Here is a 22,656-nt window from a genome sequence, read left to right on the forward strand (position 1 = left end):
TTAGGTACGGGGGCAGCAGGAAAAAGACAGACATGGTTCTCACTTGGGGAATTTGCAGCCTGGGGGTGAAGGCGATACTGTTTTCTGTTTGAATAAAAGATTCAAAGACTGGGCCTTTGCTGGGAAAGACAGAAGGGGATGTGGGGGCACATGGAACATCCTGGGCAGGTAAGAAGCAGAAGGTGGAAAGGCTTTGAGGCCAAGGCAAGAGAAATGGCTCCAAAAGGCAGAAAAGGAGGATGAGGACAAATTGTCTATTTCACTAGGAGGGAAGCAAGCCATCACTGCAGCAAAATTTCAGTTTTTCTCCTGCTCACTGTCTGAAGCAGAATCTGTTGACAAATGTCTTTCTCTGAATCACCCACCTGCCACTGGCAGCTCTAATTACAGTGAATTACCTCATCCTAGCTGGTGCTCTTGCGAAGCAAACATCAATAATTTAAACAAAATAAGAGATAATGTGCCCTCATTTATCTTCTTGCTCCTATTCCATTTTTTATAATCAGAAAAAAGAAGTAATAAAATAATGAACCTCTTCCTTTATGATCCGTTTTCCTTTAGTCTGACTTAGGGAACATGTTGATTAGAGATACTAGCCTTTCTTCAAGAAAATAACAGCATATATAAGCCATATTCAACTTGAAATAACCAAGAAAATTAAACTTATTTTTAGTTCAGTTTTTGGAACTAAGAATATATTTTATTCCTCATAGAAATAATAATGAAAATCATGGGGAACCCCTCTTCCAAGCTAAACCGTGAAGACATCCTTAATCAATAATTGGCTAAAATACTGAAAATTAACAAGGTACAGTATGTGTGTAATGTAACTAAGTAAAACACAAATTAAATAATTTATGAAGTAAAGAATACATTTCACATAATATATGTATCTTTATATGCTTAGAGGAGAGCAAGCCTCAGGTGAAGAGTTAGGGAATTTAAAGGGATATTTTGCATAGGTTATAGGCACTTTTGAACACTTTATAGTTTGCTGGCACTTTCTTTCTTTAAAAAAAATGTTGTCATTTTCTTTCTGGATATATGTGTTTTGCCCATCCAGTTCCAGTTCAGTCGCTCAGTCATGTCCTACTCTTCATGAGTTTTGCCCATATAATTTACTTAATATCTTCAGTGATCATCTGACTCATATGATATACCAATAGAGATTTTCTTCTGTAGTACCTAGACAAAGATTGGAAGACTGAAAGAGGATATGGAGTAAAAAGGATATATACCGATTTGTAAGAAAGAAAATGAAGTAAAATTAACTGAGCTGTGAATGGCGCCATGTTTTGGGAAAGTGGAAAGCAGAGGAGCTGAGCTGTTGTACCAGACAGTTCCCTTGGCTTCCTCTGCACCCTGGGACCCTCTGGCCAGGACAATCATGTGGCTGTCCTACTGGAGGAAGGCAACACCAAGTTTAGAGGGATGGGCTGAGAAGGAGTCTGTGTGCAGAAAACACTTAATAACTATAAGATCATCATATATCAGATATCTACACTCAGCAAGTAACTGTATAACAAGGTTGTAATATATCAAAGTACCATAGTTAAGGGTCAGCTGGCTGCTGGGGGAAGAAGGGCCCTTGAGGGACCAAAAGTGAATTTACTTTTTTCTTTCTAAAGGATATCTCTAGTGTTAAAGAATCTGCCTGCCAACACAGGAGACTCAAGAGACACAGATTCAGTCCTTAGGTTCAGGAGATCCCCTGGAGTAGGAACTGGCAATCCACTCCAGTATTCTTGCCTGGAAAAATTCCATGGACAGAGGAGCCAGTGGGCTCCTGCAGTCGGACACAACTGAGCGACTGAGCACACACAAGGATATTTCAAAAATAAAGACAAAGATAATAGTGTCAGGTTAAGACAAAAATGGTGTTGTGCATACATTAAAAAAATAACAGCACTTTCCCCCCTCGTCTCTCCTTTATAAGTTAATAAACTATGAGTAGCATATTTCAAGCAGCTTCAAAATGCAAGAAAAAGGGAAACAGAAAGTGCCATGGAAGATCCATTTCCTTATGAACCTAAAAAGATGACGTAGAATCCACAATGAATGGCCTAAAGAAGGTGTCCCAAGGGGAGGCCCTATCCTCCAGCAATGCGGCTGGTGGGGACATAAGTGAACACTGCCATAATATTTCCTCTGTGAGACTTCTGTTCTATCTATGATGTTACCATTTGGTTTTTAAAAATATTATTTCTAAGCATTAATTCTATTTTGATTCTTATAACTCAATGATCAAAGTTCCTTTCCCACATTTCAGTTATTGCTAGAGTAGAGAGACTAACAATTGAGACTTTGAAATGCAGACAAATATTTAATGCTCTGTTGTGGGCATTAAGCAGTAAAGGAAATTTTAAGTGAAGTAAAATGAAAACGAATGAATGATAATCATGACTTAGTTGTCCCTTAACAATATTAATTGGATCAAGAATAGCAAGTAGAGAATAATTTTATATTTGCAAAGTGAGATAATATATAAACTCTGGGAGAGTGTATCTTTTTTGCAGAAATCAAAGACTATAGAAATAGCAACAAATACATGTAAATAGTCCATGGTATATGCCTTTACAAAAATAATAAGTCATGCTAATAGTGGTGAAGCAACCATATGTGATATTCTGGTAGCATCAGTAGATCTTGCTCAGGAAAAGTGTTCTGTTCATTTTAAAAAGTACCATGTTACTGTGACATAAAGTCTGGTAACATGTACGCAGAGAAAACCATATCTTCTTCAGTACTTGTATTTCACCTTTTCCTTTAGAATCAGAAGTTCCCAAGTTTTAGCTGTTCACAATCTATCCAGGTAGAAACTAAATACCTCAGCCTTCCTTGTACCTAAGACTATGTGACAAAATCTGAACAAACAGGGTATGAACAGAAGTGCTGTGTACACGTCGAGGTCATCCTCTTAGAGGCTGAAATTTTCCCGAGGCTGCCTCTTTCCTCCTCCCTGATGGATGGAAAAATGTAACATCTAAAGTCTTATGTAAAGGTGGTATAGCCACCCTGCCAAACCCTGGACCACTCACTTCTGAATTGTTGTGTGAGAGAGGAATGAACTTCTTTCTTTTCAAAGTCATTGCAGTGTGTTTGTTTATGTATCTGTGTTTGTTTGCTTGTTTTGTTATGGAAGTTTTATCTGCACCCTGACTATAATAATTAGTTTTTCCAGATTAATCTGAATTGGAGAAGGCTAAAAGCTGCCACCATGACCCGCCCGTCTTTGCCATTCCAATCCCAAAGAAAGGCAGTGCCAAAGAATGCTCATACTACTGCACAATTGCACTCGTCTCACACGCTAGTAAAGTAATGCTCAAAATTCTCTAAGCCAGGCTTCAGCAATATGTGAACTGTGAACTTCCAGATGTTCAAGTTGGTTTTAGAAAAGGCAGAGGAACCAAAGATCAAACTGCCAAAATCTGCTGGATCATGGAAAAATCAAGAGAGTTCCAAAAAAACATTGATTTCTGCTTTATTGACTATGCCAAAGCCTTTGACTGTGTGGATCACAATAAACTGTAGAAAATTCTGAAAGAGATGGGAATACCAGACCACCTGACTTGCCTCTTGAGAAACCTGTATGCAGGTCAGGAAGCGACAGTTAGAACTGGACATGGAACAACAGACTGGTTCCAAATAGGAAAAGGAGTACATCAAGGCTGTATACTGACACCTGCTTATTAAATTGATATGCAGAGTACATCATGAGAAACACTGGGCTGGAAGAAGCACAAGCTGGAATCAAGATTGCCGCATATCAATAACCTCAGATATGCAGATGACACCACCCTTATGGCAGAAAGGGAAGAACAACTAAAGAGCCTCTTGATGAAAGTGAAAGAGGAGCGTGAAAAGGTTGGCTTAAACCTCAACATTCAGAAAATGAAGATCCTGGCATCTGGTCCCATCATTTCATGGGAAATAGATGGGGAAACTATGGAAACAGTGTCAGACTTTATTTTTGGGGGCTCCAAAATCACTGCAGATGGTGACTGCAGCCATGAAATTAAAAGACGCTTACTCCTTGGAAGGAAAGTTATGACCAACCTAGATAGCATATTCAAAAGCAGAGACATTACTTTGTCAACAAAGACCCCATCTAGTCAAGGTTATAGTTTTTCCAGTGGTCATGTGCGGATGTGAGAGTTGGACTATAAAGAAAGCTGAGCACCAAATAATTGATGCTTTTGAACTGTGTTGTTGGAGAAAACTCTTGAGAGTCCCTTGGACTGCAAGGAGGTCCAACTAGTCCATCCTAAAGAAGATTAGTCCTGGGTGTTCATTGGAAGGACTGATGCTGAAGCTGAAACTCCAATACTTTGGCCACCTGATGCAAAGAACTGACTCATTTGAAAAGACCCTGATGCTGAGAAAGATTGAAGGCAGGAGGAGAAGGGGATGACAGAGGATGAGATGGTTGGATGGCATCACTGACTCAATGGACATGAGTTTGAGTAAGCTCTGGGAGTTGGTGATAGGGAAGCCTGGCATGCTGCAGTCCATAGAGTCGCAAAGAGTTGGGCATGACCGAGCAACTGAATTGAACTGAACTGGGATGGCTGGTGAACAATCTCAGGGCTGCTTTCCCTCCTCCTGCCACACGTGCGTTATTTCATAACATCTCTCCTCTCCTGAGCATCTACCATGTGGCAGAAGTTTACATATTAATATTTTTCTCTATTCACTTTATTGACTATGCAAAAGCCTTTGACTGTATGGATCACAACAAACTGTGGAAAATTCTTAAAGAGATGGGAATGCCAGACCACCTGACCTGCCTCCTGAGAAATCTGTATGTAAGTCAGAAGCAACAGTTAGAACTGGACATTGAATAATAGACTGGTTCCAAATTGGGAAAGGAGTACGTCAAGGCTGTATATTCTCACCCTACTTATTTAACTTATATGAACAGTACATCATGAAAAATGCCAGGCTGGATGAAGTACAATCTGGAATCAAGATTGCTGGGAGAAATATCAATAACCTCAGATATGTAGAGGACACCACTCTTATGGCAGAAAGTGAAGAACTCAAAAGCCTCTTGGTGAAAGTGAATGAGGACAGTGAGAGAGTGGCTTAAAACTCAACATTCTGAAAACTAAGATCATGGTATCTGGTCCCATCACTTCATGGGAAATAGATAGGAAAACAATGGAAACGGTGAGAGACTTTATTTTTAGAGGCTCCAAAATCACTGCAGATGGTGATTGCAGCCATGAAATTAAAACATGCTTGCTCCTTGGAAGAAAAGTTATGACCTACCTAGACAGCATATTAAAAAGCAGAGACGTTACTTTGCCAACAAAGGTCCGTCTAGTCAAAGCTATGGCTTTTCCAGTAGTCATGTATGGAATTGAGAAAGGAAAGGAAAGGAAAGGAAAGTCGCTCAGTCGTGTCTGCCTCTGTGACCCAATGGACTGTAGCCCACCAGGCTTCTCAATCCATGGGATTTTCCAGGCAAGAGTACTGGAGTGGGTTGCCATTTCCTTCTCCAATGGTATTGAGAGTTGGACTATAAAGAAAACTGAGTGTCCAAGAATTGATGCTTTTGAACTGTGGTGATGGAGAAGACTCTTGAGAGTCCCTTGGACTTCAAGGAGATCCAACCAGTCAATATTAAAGGAAATCAGCCCTGAATATTCATTGAAAGGACTGATTCTGAAGCTCCAATACTTTGGCCATCTGATGAGAAGAACTGACTCATTTGAAAAGACCCTGATGCTGGGAAAGATTGAAGGTGGGAGGAGAAGGGGACGACAGAGGATGAGATGGTTGGATGGCATTACTGACACAATGGACGTGAGTTTGAGCAAGCTCTGGGAGTTGGTGCAGGACAGGGAAGCCTGGCATGCTGCAGTCCATGGGGTCACGAAGAGTCAGACACAACTGAGTGACTGAACTAAATGGAATTGAACTGATTTTTCTCTAATTTTTTTGTAAATTGATTTATATATTTTAATTGGAGCCTAATTACTTTACAATATTTTAGTGGTTTTGCCATACATTCACATGAATTGCCATGGGTCTACATGTATCCCCCATCCTGAAACCCCCTCCCATCTCTCTCCCCATCACATCCCTCAGGGTCATCCCAGTGCACCGGCCCTAAGCACCCTGTCTCATGCATTGAACCTGGACTGGCGATCTATTTCACATATACATGTGAAATATGCATATACATACTATATACAATGCGGGAGACCCGGGTTTGATCCCTGGGTTGGGAAGTTCCCCTGGAGAAGGAAATGGCAACCCACTCCAGTATTCTTGCTTGGAAAATCCCATGGACCGACGAGCCCGGTAGGCTACAGTCCATGGAGTCGCAAAGAGTCGGACACGACTGAGCGACTTCACTTCATACATATACATATAGGTAATATACATGTTTCAGTGTTATTCTCTCAAATCATCCCATCCTCGCCTTTTCCCACAGAGTCCAAAAGTCTGTTCTTTACATCTGTTCCTTTTTTGCTGTCTTGCATATAGGGTCATCATTACAATCTTTCTAAATTCCATATATGCATTAATATACTGTTTTGGAGTTTTCCATTCTGACTTACTTCACTCTGTATAATAGGCTAATTCTGCATGGTGGATGTTGTATTTCCACTTTACACATGAGGAAACTGAGACCCATAACTGCAGTCTCCCAGCTAGAATTAACATTCACATGACAATACTGAATTGTATACTTGAAAGTTAAGAGAGCAGATCTTAAAAGTTTGCAAAACAGAGTTTGCAACACAAGAAAAAACAATGTGTAACTATGTGAAGTGAGGCATGTTAATTAGGCTTTCTGTTGTAATCATTTCATAGTAATAAATACATCAAATTATGTTGTATACCTTAAACTAGTACCATGTTATATGTCAATTATATTTCAATAAAATGGAAGAAAAATAAATACAAGTATCTCAGATGCCAAAACCCTAATTCTTTCTCCACACCTACGTCCCTGAGAGAAAGAAAGGTTATCTGTGGTCATCTATAGTTAATCTCATCTCACTCTGGTATTGCAAATAGATGTGCCAATTCTTATTGGTCAACAAACAGCACGATATACAAGCCTGAGAAGAAGCTGTGTACAGATAAACAGCATCTTCAGGCTTGCAATCATTCCTTTGATGTGTCGCAGTGGTGACCCCAGTGACACACTTGTGTGCTCAGAATCCGCTGGCTTGCGGATTCAAATTTGGTTTCATCATTCTGCTCTGTACCTCATGTCTCTCTCTGGAGTCCCCTTTCTGCCTCTTTGTTTAAGCTACAGGTCACACATGCAATATCCCTTAGAGGCAGGACCCCCCTTAGAGACTATTTCTGCAAAACGGGCTCTCCTGGCCTCATAAAACTCCTCATTAGACCCCTTCTGATTAACTGGTGCTGAAAGAGCTTTCACGTTTCACCTCCTGGTGGGAGAAGAAAACAAAATCATATGGCAAGTGAGATGGGGGTTAGGAAAGGACATTAGAGAGTGGAAACAGATGAGGTCACATAATTTTAGTCAATGCACAGTGGCTTCCATTAAATACTGAATCAATATTATTTGTCTCAAATTATAAAAGTTCTAGGAAAAATAGCTCACTTACCAAGCAGAAGGGGCGTCTCTCCTTTGTCATTTTTGGTGTTTGGCCACACTCCTTTCTCTAGTAAAGTTCTTACATTTTCCACCAGACCAGCTTTGACTGCCAAAGTCAAAGGTGTTTCTCCATCAGAGGTCTTGAACTCCCAGAGCGTCTTATAAGATGCTGAGATATGAAAGCATGTGGAAAATTAAAAGTCTTTACTTAAAGGATGTCATATAGAACAGAATGATGCAATATTATCTACACTAGATTAGACAAAGTCAATTGACAAAAAAGAGAAGAGTAAAAAGAGAAATGATTAAAGTCTAGCAAATGATGGTGAGTAGAAATAGATGAGCATGGGCTTGCTAATCAAGTTGACAGCTAGCAAACCAACATCTGTGTTTCAAGGTGTTTTTTTACAAAAAAAGATAATGGGTTGTGACTTCTCACTTCTTAATAAATTATGAACAACTTCCCTAATCCTTTGTATTATTATTTAAATTGAACCTGAAATTGTTTTTTGTCAAATGAAGTCTGTGCCTGTGGGAATGAGAAGTATTTATCAATGATGTATCCTATCAGAATATGTTACCCAAAAAAATACCAGGCTTAACATCATCTTCTATATCTGTCTGACTATCTATCCTATCTGTCTGTCTATTTTTAACTTTTTGTAGCTGGCTGACTAGCTGGATAGTTAATTATCCAGTGGCTATCATTATCTCTTACAACAGCACTAGGAAGCAACATTGAAGGTTGAAAAGAGGGGCATTCTCAAAGTGTTTTATAAGATGCTGGGATGTGAAAAACACTGTTGGAATGTAGAAATTATTAATAACATTTAACCTTGGGTAGATATACCACAGCAGTTACTCATGTTTGCATGATGAAAAAATCAATGGAATATAAGGACAGACAATGTGATGTAATGTAATGCAATGTAATGTAATTTTGTACAGATATTGTACAAAATGATACTCTTTTGGAAACTATCAACTCAGTTCAAGATGAAAGTTTACAACCAACTTTGAAAAGCAAAATATTTTATATGTAAATCAATTAATTAATGGTATGTATAAACTTTTAGTTGATAATCACATCCTCCCACCAAACTGGGTCATATTTATAGAAAGATGTAAAAGGTAAACCCTGAACTCCACAAAATAGGCTAATTTTGTACTCAGTTTAAAGCATGGGTACAATCTTTTCCAAATTGCAAATCACCTTTTATTCGACTTTTTCCTTTTGCTTATTCTTTTCATTGGGAATACTCCAGAACATCTGCATTTGGGCTTCAGTTTGGTTAAGGGCATTCTACATTTTCTTACCATCCAAGACAACTTCAAGTATCTGCTGAATGGGTTGGACAACAGCTTCATGCAATGGAAACCATCCTTTTTCATCAGCTTCATCCAAAGCATGTTTATATTTCACATACTCCTGGAGCTCAAGAATGTGACCTAAAATAAGCACATGGGCTGATAACAAATCTCTCAGTCAGGTGGAATCTCCAGTCCATTCTACTGTAGGTGATAAATCCATTTACCTTGTTGTATGGCCTCCACAAGCTTTCTGTTCTGATTGCTTAGTGGTACAAATCTAGCAGGGAAAGAAATATAAGCCATATTTGTATTCATGATACACTCCAAGGAACCAAAACATTTGTTTAGTTTTTGCACATACATTTAATAATCAGGATCTTCAAGAAATGCACACAACTGATGTTATCTACTTTAAAAAGCAGATAACTGTTTAGACATGTAAATGTCTAAAAGTCAGATACAGAGTATGTTTATGATACAATGGACCTATGAACATTAGGGAAGATGGAAAAGTAGCAGGTTAAAACATTGTCTTTGAAATTAATTGTAGGCAATGAAAAGGGGGTAAATAACTGGAGTCAGAGACGGAAGAGCTGCTTTCAGATGTTGTGATTTTGTGATCCTGAGGAGGCCAGCAGCCTCTCTGGATGGTGGTTCCTGCATCAGTAAAATGAGAAGATTATATAGGAAGATCTCTAAGGTTTCTCCCAACTTTAAAAATTCTATGCTCAATAAAGGTTTCTTGCTTTGAATTTAATAATGGCTAATTAATGGTTGCTTACTTGGGAGCATATGCTGTATATTGCATGTTAGTATTTAATCAACTGTGAAAACTAGTGAAAAATAGGCTGAGCATTTACTGAACAAATTCTAATCACTGACCCAGGAGGTCATTGTTAACCCTCATGGAAATTCTCTGATGTGTGTTTATTCAAAGGTGACTAGATATTGAATAACAAATCGATTTTACTCTATTAAAGCAGAAACATCCACTGGTATTCCAGGGTTGTGAATGCCTTCCTGGGAGATAAGGGAAGAATGGAAAAGACCAGAAATATAACTGTTAACATGTCTGTTTTTCAGAAGCTCAAAAGCAATCATTTTATAGCACTGAATCTTTTCAAAAGCACTACTAATTTCAGAATACAGGATTCTAAATACTATAATCAAATTTAAAGGTAAATTAAAGTTTAGTTTTGTCAGAAGTATAATGTGTGCTACTCAAAATGAAAATTTACTTTGGCAGTTTTAGATGCTATAACTCTTGCCAATACGAACCACCAATTTCATGTATAATTTCTTAACTGCTGTCACTTTAACAGTAGATAAATAAGTTATGGTTTATATATCACTTTGCCATATATTATAAAAGCCTTCAACTCTTTTCCCACTCATTAAGCTTATAGGCAGGTGAGTTAGCATTATTCTTCATATTTTAACTGTGCAAAATGGAATATATTACTTATAAAGTTTGCCTGAGTCAGTAGCACAACAGATTCTGTATATACATCTATACATTAGTCATATAAACAGTGTTTACAATTTCGTTCACATTATTTACCGTCCTTTTTGATTCTATATGAATTGAGGAAATAGGCAATCTTATACAACCAAACTGAACTGGGAATTTCCTATCTAGGTAGTCTCATACTTCACAGGAGATGGGAATTTCTAGAATCAGATGGCTACACCTGTGCACAGCAGTTCTTGTGAAGGTGTTGAATTTCCTGCCACAAAAAAATAGGTAGAGAGGTCTGGAAACATCACTCATTTGATCTTACAAAAAATGAATGCCATGAAGTTTAGTTGAGGATCATCAATTTGAATGTTACCTTTCAGGATAAAATACAGTCTTGCTGGCTTCAATAGATTCTTGAATACTGAGCTGAACATCATAACTTGTAAGATGATCTTCATCAGGGTCATCATTAGCATCCATGACGGGGTATAATTTCGAAGCAGGCAATTTCTTATTATCAGCAAAAGCCACAGAACAGTGTATAGAGTCAACACGAAAGAGGCAAAATGAAAAATACATTCACCTTTCCTCATTTAAAAAGATACAGAGGTAGTTAACATTTAATTTATCTTTTATATGTATAAAATGCCCATTCTAACTTTTGAAACCTTTGATTACCTGTCCTTTAAGTGTCTGCGTTTTCTGGTTTTTTACTTTCTTTTGAGTAATGACTACAGTTGGGCTTAGAATGACTTTTTCTACATTTCTGACTTACGCTAATTTGGCCCATCATTTCCTCAAGACATTGCTCTACATAACACATTAGAAGTTTAAAACTCCGAGAAGACAGACAAAGGAAGGAATAAAGAACAATTAGCCTTTCTCTTTGCTGTTTTGTTGCTAAATTGTGTCCCATTCTTTTTGGATCCCATGGACTGTAGGTCACCAGGCTTCTCTGTCCCTGGGGCTTCCCTGGAGGAATACTGGAGTGGGTTGCCGTTTCCTTCTTCAGGGGATCTTCCCAACCCAAAGATGGAAGCTGTGTCTCCTGCATTGGCAGGTGGATTCTTTGCCACTGAGCCACTTGGGAAGTCCTTCACATTCTTTACTTTTCTTTATTCTCTGTCCTCTGTGTGTGCTTTTTCACTGATTTAGTTCTTTCTACTCCCAAAGTGGTTTGAGTTGACTGCCTTGAATTGCAGTTATTTCTGTATTTGCATTCAACTCCTTCTACCAAAATCACTCTTGGAGGTGAGGGGTTCTATGTGACTCATCTCTGCATCACCTACAACTCTAGAAGGTGCTTGGCATGAGGAAGCGTCCCAGTGAACATCTGTTGAGTTAAAGTTGAGAGAACGGAACGTCACAAACATAGTGACCTAGCTCTGCCCTCAGGAAGTTTGATGGTGTACATGGAGAAGACACAAAGGTAACTTTAAATAGAAGGCGCTGACAACTTTCAGCCCTGTTCTCCCTGAGAAAACACTGTCTAGTCTCACAATGAAGTGAACAGCTTTCAGAAGTCCAGAACTTTAATACAAGAGAGGATTAATCTGATGAAAATGGCTTTAAGCACTTGAAGAACTTCCTTACTGACCAGATGGGTTTGATAGATCATGTGGCTCTCTGATGCTCCCAGAAATCCACATTTACAGACCTGGGCTACCTGTGTTCCTGGCTGTAGAAAGATCCTTTCTCACACCTTGGCAGAAAGGCATCCCTAATGCAGTTAGGGATGCTGGAGTACTAATGTAAGGGAGTGGTAAGGACCTGCCTTATGCAGCAAGGTTTAAATGTGGGAACTGGCAAACACGAAGCTGAATTAAAACTGACTTCTTGCTTTTGAAGAAAACAGTCAAAAGAGAAAAACTTCTGGACTGACTTATTTATTTACTGATGGCTGTTTCAGTTCTCCCTAATCCATGTTTCAACCAAATCAGAGCCACCACGAATGGGAGCGCAGGTTGCACACTGCACAAGTGCTCCTGGCTGATGAAATCCAGCCAAACCTCCCCCACAGGAGCTATGCCCGCTGGCAGGCCACTCTGCACACCCCAAGAAAGCAGCATTTTTCTTCATTTGCACCAAAGGGCTTATAGCCTATGGGATTCCCCAACTCAGTCGAGCATTTTTTAACACCAGAAAGTTAAACAAACAGTGGCCAAGTTATTTAGTATTTTAGATAAAAAATGAGGAGAAACAGACATGACATCTTTTATTATCTAGTCTTCAATCCTCTCCCAAAGTGGAAGGACCTCAGAATTTGGTTAGTCTCCTTCAGAAAGGATAGGGATACCATACCCATGATATTCATGAAATTTTATGCAGCTACTATTTGGTTCATATTTTCTTTTGCCTTGTTTTACAGGGAAAGTTCTAAGGTCTGACTGGGTCTCAGCATCATTTGAACAGTTAAAATTTGGGTCATTTTAACTCCATGGCCGGATCAGAGATCAGCCCTCCTATAGATTCCCCGTTTCTTCCCTAGCACTGTTCTATTACAAGCTACAACTATTGACTGGCCCAGCTCCGCTGAAGACAAACACAAAAATGTAGCTTATTTCTCATTGTCTTATTTCTCTCAGATATCAAATTAGAGGAGTATGTATCTCCCATTACAGCTGAATCAATTGCTTTATCTTATAAAGAGAAAGTTTAGTAAATATACATATCAAAATAGTTCAACAGCTGCTTCGTCCTAAGTTGCTTCATCATGTCTGACTCTTTGTGACCCCATGGACTATAGCCCACCAGGTTCCTCTTTCCATGGGATTCTCCAGGCAAGAATACTGGAGTGGGTTTCCTTCCCCAGGGGATCTTCCTCACCCAGGGATTGAACCCATGTCTCTTCCTGGCATTGGAACACGTCTCTGCGTTGGCAAGCAGATTCTTGAGCACTAGTGCCACCTGGGAAGCCAGTTCTACAGCTAGGTTGGCTGATAATCACAGGAAATTATTTTGAGCCATAACACTTTTCAAGCCAAAATGTATTATCTATGCAAGATTTTACATTGTCCAGTGTGTTTCAAGGGGGAAGTCACAAATAGTATTCAGTGGGCAATTTCCAAAACACACTTGATTTTTGCTTTGCCTCTTCTTGCTGTTCAAATCTTAAGGGCAGTTCTATACATGCTGACAGTCAAGGTCTCCAACCTGCGGACAGACTGCACATGGACTCAGGGGCATCATGACTTTATTGCTTATTGCTCTGCACCAGTGGCCTTACTATAACCTTGAAACAGAAAGGGGAGAACAGTGATGATGTTTGGAGGATGTCCATGAGATGGTAATAGCACTCCACTAAGTATGTCTCTCACACCAGGGTATCTTAGCAACCTTAAAAGCTTGACACATGGGCTTGGGACCCTATTCACCAAATAGACTCAGATGGCATTTTAAAAAATTTATTGCTTATCATTATTTATTGTTCATTATCTATCTCTTCCACCTAGGATGTACGGTAATCAGTAGAGAATTAGTCTACCTTCAGAGACTAGGAAAGCAGTATCTCAAGGTACATAGACTCTAAACACATGTTGAAAGAATGAAAAAAATGAATGAATGAGTTAATAAATGAACTTAACATAATCTAGGCTCTGCTTTATTCTTAGAACTAACCATTTTTTGTATGGAGAGTCTTTATTCTGATAGGAACAGTTTTAAAGTCTCTATTGAATTTGTTATAATATTGATTCTGCTTTATGGTTTAGTTTTTTGACTATGAGGCGTGTGGGATCTTAGCTTGCTGACCAGGGATCGAACCTGTACACTCTGCGTTGGAAGGTGGAGTCTTAACCATAGTACCATCAGGGAAGTCCCTGGAGTCTTTATTCTAATTAGATGAATTTGATTACCCATTCTGTGTTAGGCTTCATTTTTCGCCCTTCTGTGCTTTCATGTCTTCTGTCTTATCTCACTTGATTCACAAGGCCCTTCCAGCTACTTCACACTCATGGTCCCCACAGCCTCAAGCCTGGCTCCAGCCACTCCTCCTGTGGAAACCTTCGGTGAATTCTTGAATTCCTCTCTGGCCCTTTTAATCCCTGAGTATCTCTGCTCACCTGATGTTTTCCAACTGAATTTACAATCATTTTGTATTAGTTTTGCAAGTTCTTTACATTTTTGTATTTTGTATTCTCACCAGGACTATTAATTTTCCGAGGGGAATAAAGTCTTGACTTTTTTGTCTCATATATCTTTTCTCTTTGCTCCCACTCCTAGTCAACTATAGGAAATGGCCATTCTCAGGGTCACTGGAAAACAGTTGTTGACTCATTACTGGCAGACAAGTCCTGAGTGTCTTCAGGTAGCAGGACTGGATGATGAAGTTAGATGCATGACATCGCCTGTCGCCTTTCTCACTAATGTCACGTGGTGATGGGGGGAGGATCGCACGGCTCTGGGATTAGTAATAGGATACAGAGCCTTTTGCCTAATTAAATCACCAGCTTAACACTAAACCTGCTTGAAATTTGGCCTTCCAGTACGTGAGATATCACAGACTCCTTACTGCAACAGTTCCCAAACTTTTCGGCACCAGGGACTGGTTTCATGGAAGACAATTTGTTTTCACAAACCAGGGCTGGGGAGATGGTTTTGGGATGATTCAAGTGCATTACATTTATTGTGTACCTTATTTATATTCTTATTACATCAGCTCCACCTCAGATCATCAGGCATTAGATCCAGGAGGTTGGGGACCCCTGCTTTAGAGAACTGAGTTGCTCTGTGAAAAGTTCTTTTAAATGCCTTTTAACTACCACCAAGAAGGAAATTATCTAAAACTCTTAACTCTTTTGTGGGCTTTCCTGGTGGCTCAGATGATAAAAAATCCACCTGCAATGCAGAAGACTCAGGTTAGATACCTGAGTTAGGAAGATCCCCTACAGAAGGGAATGGCAACCCACTCCAATATTCTGGCCTAGAGAATTCCATGGACAGAGGAGCCTGGCGTGCTACAGTCCATGGGGTCACAAAGAGATACAACTGAGCAACTAACACACAACAACTGTTTGGTATCTCTAACAACAGCAGGATCTCAATGGAGAGAAAACTCTTACTACTACATGGAGCAACCTCCATCTAAAACAAGCTGTCTCCAACCTTTTCCTGAAAGCTTTGGATGAAGGTGTTAGGCAGACAATCAAAGGAGCATCAGTGGAACAGAACCAGAGACGTCAAGATGCAGAGGAGGGCAAAAGGAGAGCCTATCTACTGTCAGGCCTTGTTTAAAACTATTCAAACAAAGCACCAGCCAGCAATCTGAGAAAGGGCCAAATAATATTTGACATCCTTCAAGATTGCTGGGAGAAATATCAATAACCTCAGATATGCAGGTGACACCACCCTTATGGCAGAGAGTGAAGAGGAACTAAAAAGCCTCTTGATGAAAGTAAAAGAGGAGAGTGAAAAAGTTGGCTTAAAGCTCAACATTCAGAAAACGAAGATCATGGCATCTGGTCCCATCACTTCATGGGAAATAGATGGGGAAGCAGTGGAAACGGTATCAGGCTTCATTTTTTGGGGCTCCAAAATCACTGCAGATGGTTGATTGCAGCCATGAAATTCAAAGACGCTTACTCCTTGGAAGGAAAGTTATGACCAACCTAGATAGCATATTCAAAAGCAGAGACATTACTTTGCCAACAAAGGTCTGTCTAGTCAAGGCTATGGTTTTTCCAGTGGTCATGTATGGATGTGAGAGTTGGACTGTGAAGAAAGGTGAGCACCGAAGAATTGCTGCTTTTGAGCTGTGGTGTTGGAGAAGACTCTTGAGAGTCCCTTGGACTGCAAAGAGATCCAACCAGTCCATCCTAAAGGAGATCAGTCCTGGGTTATCATTGGAAGGAGTGATGCTAAAGCTGAAACTCCTTTACTTTGGCCACCTCATGCAAAGAGTTGATTCATCTGAAAAAACCCTAATGCTGGGAGGGATTAGGGGCAGGAGGAGAAGGGGACGACAGAGGATGAGATGACTGGATGGCATCACCGACTCGATGGACATGAGTTTGAGTGAACTCCGGGAGTTGGTGATGAACAGGGAGGCCTAGTGTGCTTGATTCATGGGTTCTCAAAGAGTCGGACATGACTGAGCAACTGAACTGAACTGAACTGAACTGAAGACATATTCATGAGAGCCCCACTTCTCTATCTAGATGATTGACTCTTTCTAGATAACAGTTTGTCAACCTTGTTCTGGAAAAGCCCACTATTGAAATTTAATTACTCTCAAAGTAGCTGATATATGAAATAATTGGGACAATCCTATTGGAAAGTTAGCCTTTTCACTTCAGGCACTGGTTAATCTTGCTTTGGCCACCTGACAAGAAGAGCCAACTCATTAGAAAAGACCCTGATGCTGGGAAAGATTGAGAGCAGGAGGAGAAGGAGACAATAAAGGATAGGATGGTTGGATGGCATCACCGACTCAATAGACATGAGTTTGAGCAAGCTCCAGGAGATGGTGAAGAACAGGGAAGCCTGGCAGGCTACAGTCCATGGGGTCACAAAGAGTCCGACGTGACTGAGTGACTGAACAAAGCAAATCTTGCTGAGAGTCAGGAACATGTTTGATGAAAGCAATGGATTCTCTTTCCAGAGGGATGTATGTCACTCAAAAGTTTGCATAAAATTGTAGGGCATTTATGGGGTTCTCTGAAGCCCATTCTTGTGTCCCAGTCCAAGAACTACTAAATTAAGGATTTCCAAATGCATTATTCAGAGACCAGGAATTATTTGTTTACTTTCAGAATGGACTGAGTGAAATCCTAGATTTAGATAGTGGGAAAGAATAACTTTGGTAATCATAAAAATGGTGGTTATAATAATAGTGAGGGTTTGCTTTGTTTCCAGCACCATGTAAAGCACTTTGCCTATGCTGTCTCGCTTTAAATCCTCCAGTTCTACTTTCTAGGTATTAGAGATTCATCGTGCAAAAGTGGAAATTTAGACTTCCTGAGGTTAAGAGACCCACCCATTGTCACAGAGCTGATAAGTAGAGTCTGGACAGAGAATGGTACCTTCATTTTAATGAAGCTTTCCAGAGCTGCAGGAAAAAAAACTCACAATATGTTGTCCTTGAAAGAAAGCATTCTGATCTTGTCAGCCAGCTCTTGATGACAATAACTTCCAAAAATAAAACATAGCTTCCAGGGATACATGAGTCTTTACCGTTGACTCTGTGCAATAAGGCTTTGTTTTGCTTAGGGGGGATGTGGTGTCCTAAACTTGCTTTCACTCTGTATTCTTTTCTAAACATTACTGTCTAAAAAATTGGATCAACATTCCATTTGGTGCCTGCCTGAAGTGGCCGGGGGTTGGGACAATGTTACAGGATATGAGGCAGAGGTGAATATGGGTATATGATGCCTCTCGGCCCCGAATTCTCTAAACCACCCTCAATCCACAATTCAGGCTTCTCCTCTACTGTTGATAAGTGTGTGAGGCCTCTCAGGCCTTCCCCTGAAACATGGGAGCTCCCAGAACATGGGTTCAAGGTTCTCCTTTTACCGGGACCAGAGCCAACATAACTTTGTCCCCTGTGAACTGTCTGGTTGGCTTGTTTCCAATTACATTAAGTCTTCACCCCTCTCACTCACATGCTCTGTCTGGGGCATAAAAAACTGAAACCATCTCTGTGGGTCCTAAACAGGGCTGGCCTTAAGAGTTCCCAGAGTGGACAGGTGCTTCCATGATGCAAGGAAGGACTCTGTGTTCATAAATATCACCCTGCCCAGCACCTGTCACACCAGTGCAATTCTGTTACATCAGTGAGCAATTCTGTCCTTTGTGGCTTATTGTTCCATCTTCCAGTTGCCCCTTTTAAAGCGCCAGTAGCACCATAGTGGCCCCCAGTGTAGAATCAGGATCTCTTGGAATAGTTTCTGAGGGTTGAATGGATGGGGAAGATGGTAAACAATCTAAGACTGAATCTTGGTGGCTTCCCTGATGGCTCAGACAGTAACGAAAATCTACCTGCAAAGCAGGAGACCAGAGTTCAATTCCTGGGTCTGGAAGATCTCCTAAAGAAGGGAATGGCAAGCTACTCCAGTATTCTTGCCTGGAGTATTCCATGGACAGAGGAGCCTGGCAAACCGTCATCCATGGGGTCGCAAAGAGTTGGACACAACTGAGCAACTAACTCACTTTCATTAAGACTGAATCTAGGGGGAGGTAACAGAAGAGGATAAGAAAAGGGCAATACAGTAAAATTTGGTTTTCTTTATACAGAGCTAGCCCAATTCCAAATGCTCTGAGGTTCTGCTGTTTGAAACAGGGGCACGGGGGCAGGGGGTAGGGGCAGTGCTGATACTCTGAGGACATTTTCTTTTACCTTGAAACTGCTATGGTCCCAGAGAAAATCATCCACTGGAGATTCCAGAGAGAATCATCAGGATTCGTCCTACGAGAAGAGTAGCTTTAGTTAAAAGGCGTTGTCACATTTTGGTTTTGTGAAGATTTCACAGTTAGTGTATGCAAAACAATACTCATTTTCATTTTTCTGCACTTTGACCATTCACTTGTGTAATTCTGAAGACATACAGAAATAAATAAAATGTTGCAACAGTTTTGTTTTTTATTTGGTGGCTACACACGTTTGCTTCTTCAGAATCCTGTAGTACAAAGTGGCAACTCAGCTTTATTAGGCTCATTTCAGCAACAGAGTCAGTGAGCCCCCAAGAGATTTCAGGAGGAGGTAAAACTGTCGGAATTGGTTTCTAACACACAGACACAAGTAACTTCTATCTACAAATAATAAGTCACAGTCATTCCCTCTTCATGATATTTGTCTTTTAGAGAGAAATCCTATGGATGATAAGGAGACCTAGACCAGTCCAAACAGCATCTTTCTTAACAGCACAGCTGGTTCCGATAAAACACACACACACACACACACACACACACACAGACACACACACACACACACACACCCCTTAGTCCAGATGATGAAAGCTACTTTTATGTTGCCTTAAAATGTCTTCAAGGCTTCCTTAGTGGTTCAGTGGTAAAGAATATGCCGGCCATGCGGGTGAGCTACACTCCATGGGGTTGCCAAAGAGTCAGACACAACTCAATGACTGAACAACAGCAACAAAATGGCTTCAACATTTTAGAAATGATATAGAAAACCAAAATAGATATATTTTTCTCTAGACACTACATATGATATCTGGTATGTAATAAAAATTCACTATGTATTTGCTGAACGAGTAAAAAATGGAATGATCAAACACACACTCTTAAAATTAGCAAAAAGATAGATTAAGCTTGTGGTTTTTGTCCATGTCACACATATGTTTTTGCCAAGTTCACTTCCAATTTCAGGACTGCACTAACTTAGGCTTAATTTCTAGGTAAATACACTATGATAAAGCCTGTCATACTAGTTTTCTTTATCTCTAGTTCCATATTACAACATTAGACATTTTTACTCCATAATATTGATTTCCAAGGCAATTTCAATTGTGACAGATGGAGGAAAATGGCATACTACCTTTTGAAAGTGATGCAACGTAGGAGGGAGCTATAGGTTTACAATTATGTGGATTTCCAGAGGAATATAAACAGAACATGGGTAAGAATAGAGCAGGCATGGCCTGTGAAGAGGCAAATTATTCATCAGTTCAGTTCAGTTCAGTCACTCAGTTGTGTCCGACTCTTTGCGACCCCATGAATTGCAGCATGCCAGGCCTCCCTATCCATCACCAACTCCCAGAGTTCACCCAAACTCACGTCCATCGAGTCAGTGATGCCATCCAGCCATCTCATCCTCTGTTGTCCCCTTCTTCTCCTGCCCCCAATCCCTCTCAGCATCAAAGTCTTTTCCAATAAATCAACTCTTCGCATGAGGTGGCCAAAGTACTGGAGTTTCAGCTTTAGCATCACTCCTTCCAAAGAAATCCCAGGGCTGATCTCCTTCAGAATGGACTGGTTGGATCTCCTTGCAGTCCAAGTGACTCTCAAGAGTCTTCTCCAACACCACAGTTCAAAAGCATCAATTCTTCAGCGTTCAGCCTTCTTCACAGTCCAACTCTCACATCCATACATGACTGCTGGAAAAACCATAGCCTTGACTGGACGGACCTTAGTTTGCAAAGTAATGTCTCTGCTTTTGAATATGCTATCTAGGTTGGTCATAACTTTTCTTCCAAGGAGTAAGTGTCTTTTAATTTCATGGCTGCAGTCACCATCTGCAGTGATTTTGGAGCCCCCAAAAATAAAGTCTGACACTGTTTCTATAGTTTCCCCATCTATTTCCCATGAAGTGGTGGGACCAGGTGCCATGACTTTTGTTTTCTGAATGTGGAGCTTTAAGCCAACTTTTTCACTCTCCTCTTTCACTTTCATCAAGAGGCTTTTTAGTTCCTCTTCACTTTCTGCCATAAGGGTGGTGTTATCTGCATATCTGAGGTTATTGATATTTCTCCCAGCAATCTTGATTCCAGCTTGTGCTTCTTCCAGTCCAGCGTTTCTCATGATGTACTCTGCATATAAGTTAAATAAGCAGGGTGACAATATACAGCCTTGATGCACTCCTTTTCCTATTTGGAACCAGTCTGTTGTTCCATGTCCAGTTCTAACTGTTGCTTCCTGGCCTGCATACAGGTTTCTCAAGAGGCAGGTCAGTTGGTCTGGTATTCCCATCTCTTTCAGAATTTTCCACAGTCTATTGTGATCCACACAGTCAAAGGCTTTGGCATTGGCAATAAAGCAGAAACAGATGTTTTTCTGGAACTCTCTTGCTTTTTCATAATCCAGTGGATGTTGGCAATTTGATCTCTGGTTCCTCTGCCTTTTCTAAAACCAGCTTGAACATCTGGAAGTTCACGGTTCACGTATTGCTAAAGCCTGGCTTGGAGAATTTTGAGCATGACTTTACTAGTGTGTGAGATGAGTGCAATTGTGTGGTAGTTTGAGCATTCTTTGGCATTGCCTTTCTTTGGGATTGGAATGAAAAGTGACCTTTTCCAGTCCTGTGGCCACTGCTGAGTTTTCCAAATTTGCTGGCATATTGAGTGCAGCACTTTCACAGCATCATCTTTCAAGATTTGAAATAGCTCTACTGGAACGCCATCACCTCCACTAGCTTTGTTCGTAGTGATGCTTTCTAAGGCCCACTTGACTTCACATTCCAGGATGTCTAGCTCTAGATGAGTGATCACACCATCGTGATTATCTGGGTCATGAAGATCTTTTTTGTACAGTTCTTCTGTGTATTCTCGCCATCTCTTTTTAATATCTTCTGCTTCTGTTATGTCCATACCATTTCTGTCCTTTATCGAGCCCATCTTTGCATGAAATATTCCCTTGGTATCTCTAATTTTCTTGAAGAGATCTCTAGTCTTTCCCATTCTGTTCTTTTCCTCCATTTCTTTGCATTAATTGCTAAAGAAGGCTTTCTTATCTCTTCTTGCTATTCTTTGGAACTCTGCATTCAGATGCTTGTATCTTTCCTTTTCTCCTTGGCTTTTCGCTTCTCTTCTTTTCACAGCTATTTGTAGGGCTTCCCCAGACAGCCATTTTGCTTTTTGCAGTTATTTTCCATGGGGATGGTCTTGATCCCTGTCTCCTATACAATGTCACAAACTTCCGTCCATAGTTCATCAGGCACTCCGTGTATCAGATCTAGTCCCTTAAATCTATTTCTCACTTCCACTGTATAATCATAAGGGATTTGATTTAGTTCATACCTAAATGGTCTAGTGGTTTTCCCTGCTTTCTTCAATTTCAGTCTGAATTTGGTAATAAGGAGTTCATGATCTGAGCCACAGTCAGCTCCTGGTCTTGGTTTTGTTGACTGTATAGAGCTTCTCCAACTTTTGCTGCAGAGAATATAATCAATCTGATTTCGGTGTTGACCATCTGGTGATGTCCATGTGTAGAGTCTTCTCTTGTATTGTTGGAAGAGAGTGTTTGCTATGACCAGTGCATTTTCTTGGCAAAACTCTATTAGTCTTTGCCCTGCTTCATTCCACATTCCAAGGCCAAATTTTGCCTGTTACTCCAGGTGTTTCTTGACTTCCTACTTTTGCATTCCAGTCCCCTATAATGAAAAGGACATCTTTTTTTGGTATTAGTTCTAAAAGGTCTTGTAGGTCTTCATAGAAACATTCAACTTCAGCTTTTTCAGCATTACTGGTTGGAGCATAGACTTGTATTACTGTGATATTGAATGGTTTGCCTTGGAGACGAACAGAGATCATTCTGTTGTTTTTGAGATTGCATCCAAATACTGAATTTCGAACTCTTTTGTTGACCATGATGGCTACTCCATTTCTTCTAAGGGATTCCTGCCTGCAGT

The 22,656-nt window shown here is 40.3% G+C and overlaps 1 protein-coding gene across 1 annotated transcript in view; it reads right to left on the reverse strand.

Moving 5' to 3' along the window:
• The window catches only part of ASB15 (ankyrin repeat and SOCS box containing 15), a 39,018-nt gene that overhangs the window by 10,982 nt on the left and 5,380 nt on the right, over window positions 1-22,656 (reverse strand). The window contains exons 2-6 of the mRNA XM_005679407.2: window positions 18,688-18,756; window positions 10,729-10,865; window positions 9,121-9,173; window positions 8,903-9,034; window positions 7,596-7,754 (exon numbers count right to left, since the gene is read on the reverse strand). Coding sequence (XP_005679464.1) covers window positions 7,596-7,754; window positions 8,903-9,034; window positions 9,121-9,173; window positions 10,729-10,835 — 451 coding nt within the window. The 5' untranslated portion in view covers window positions 10,836-10,865; window positions 18,688-18,756. The remainder of the gene's footprint in view (window positions 1-7,595; window positions 7,755-8,902; window positions 9,035-9,120; window positions 9,174-10,728; window positions 10,866-18,687; window positions 18,757-22,656) is intronic.

The sequence above is a fragment of the Capra hircus genome, chromosome 4 (genome assembly GCF_001704415.2).
Source record: "Capra hircus breed San Clemente chromosome 4, ASM170441v1, whole genome shotgun sequence".
Taxonomy (NCBI): domain Eukaryota; kingdom Metazoa; phylum Chordata; class Mammalia; order Artiodactyla; family Bovidae; genus Capra; species Capra hircus.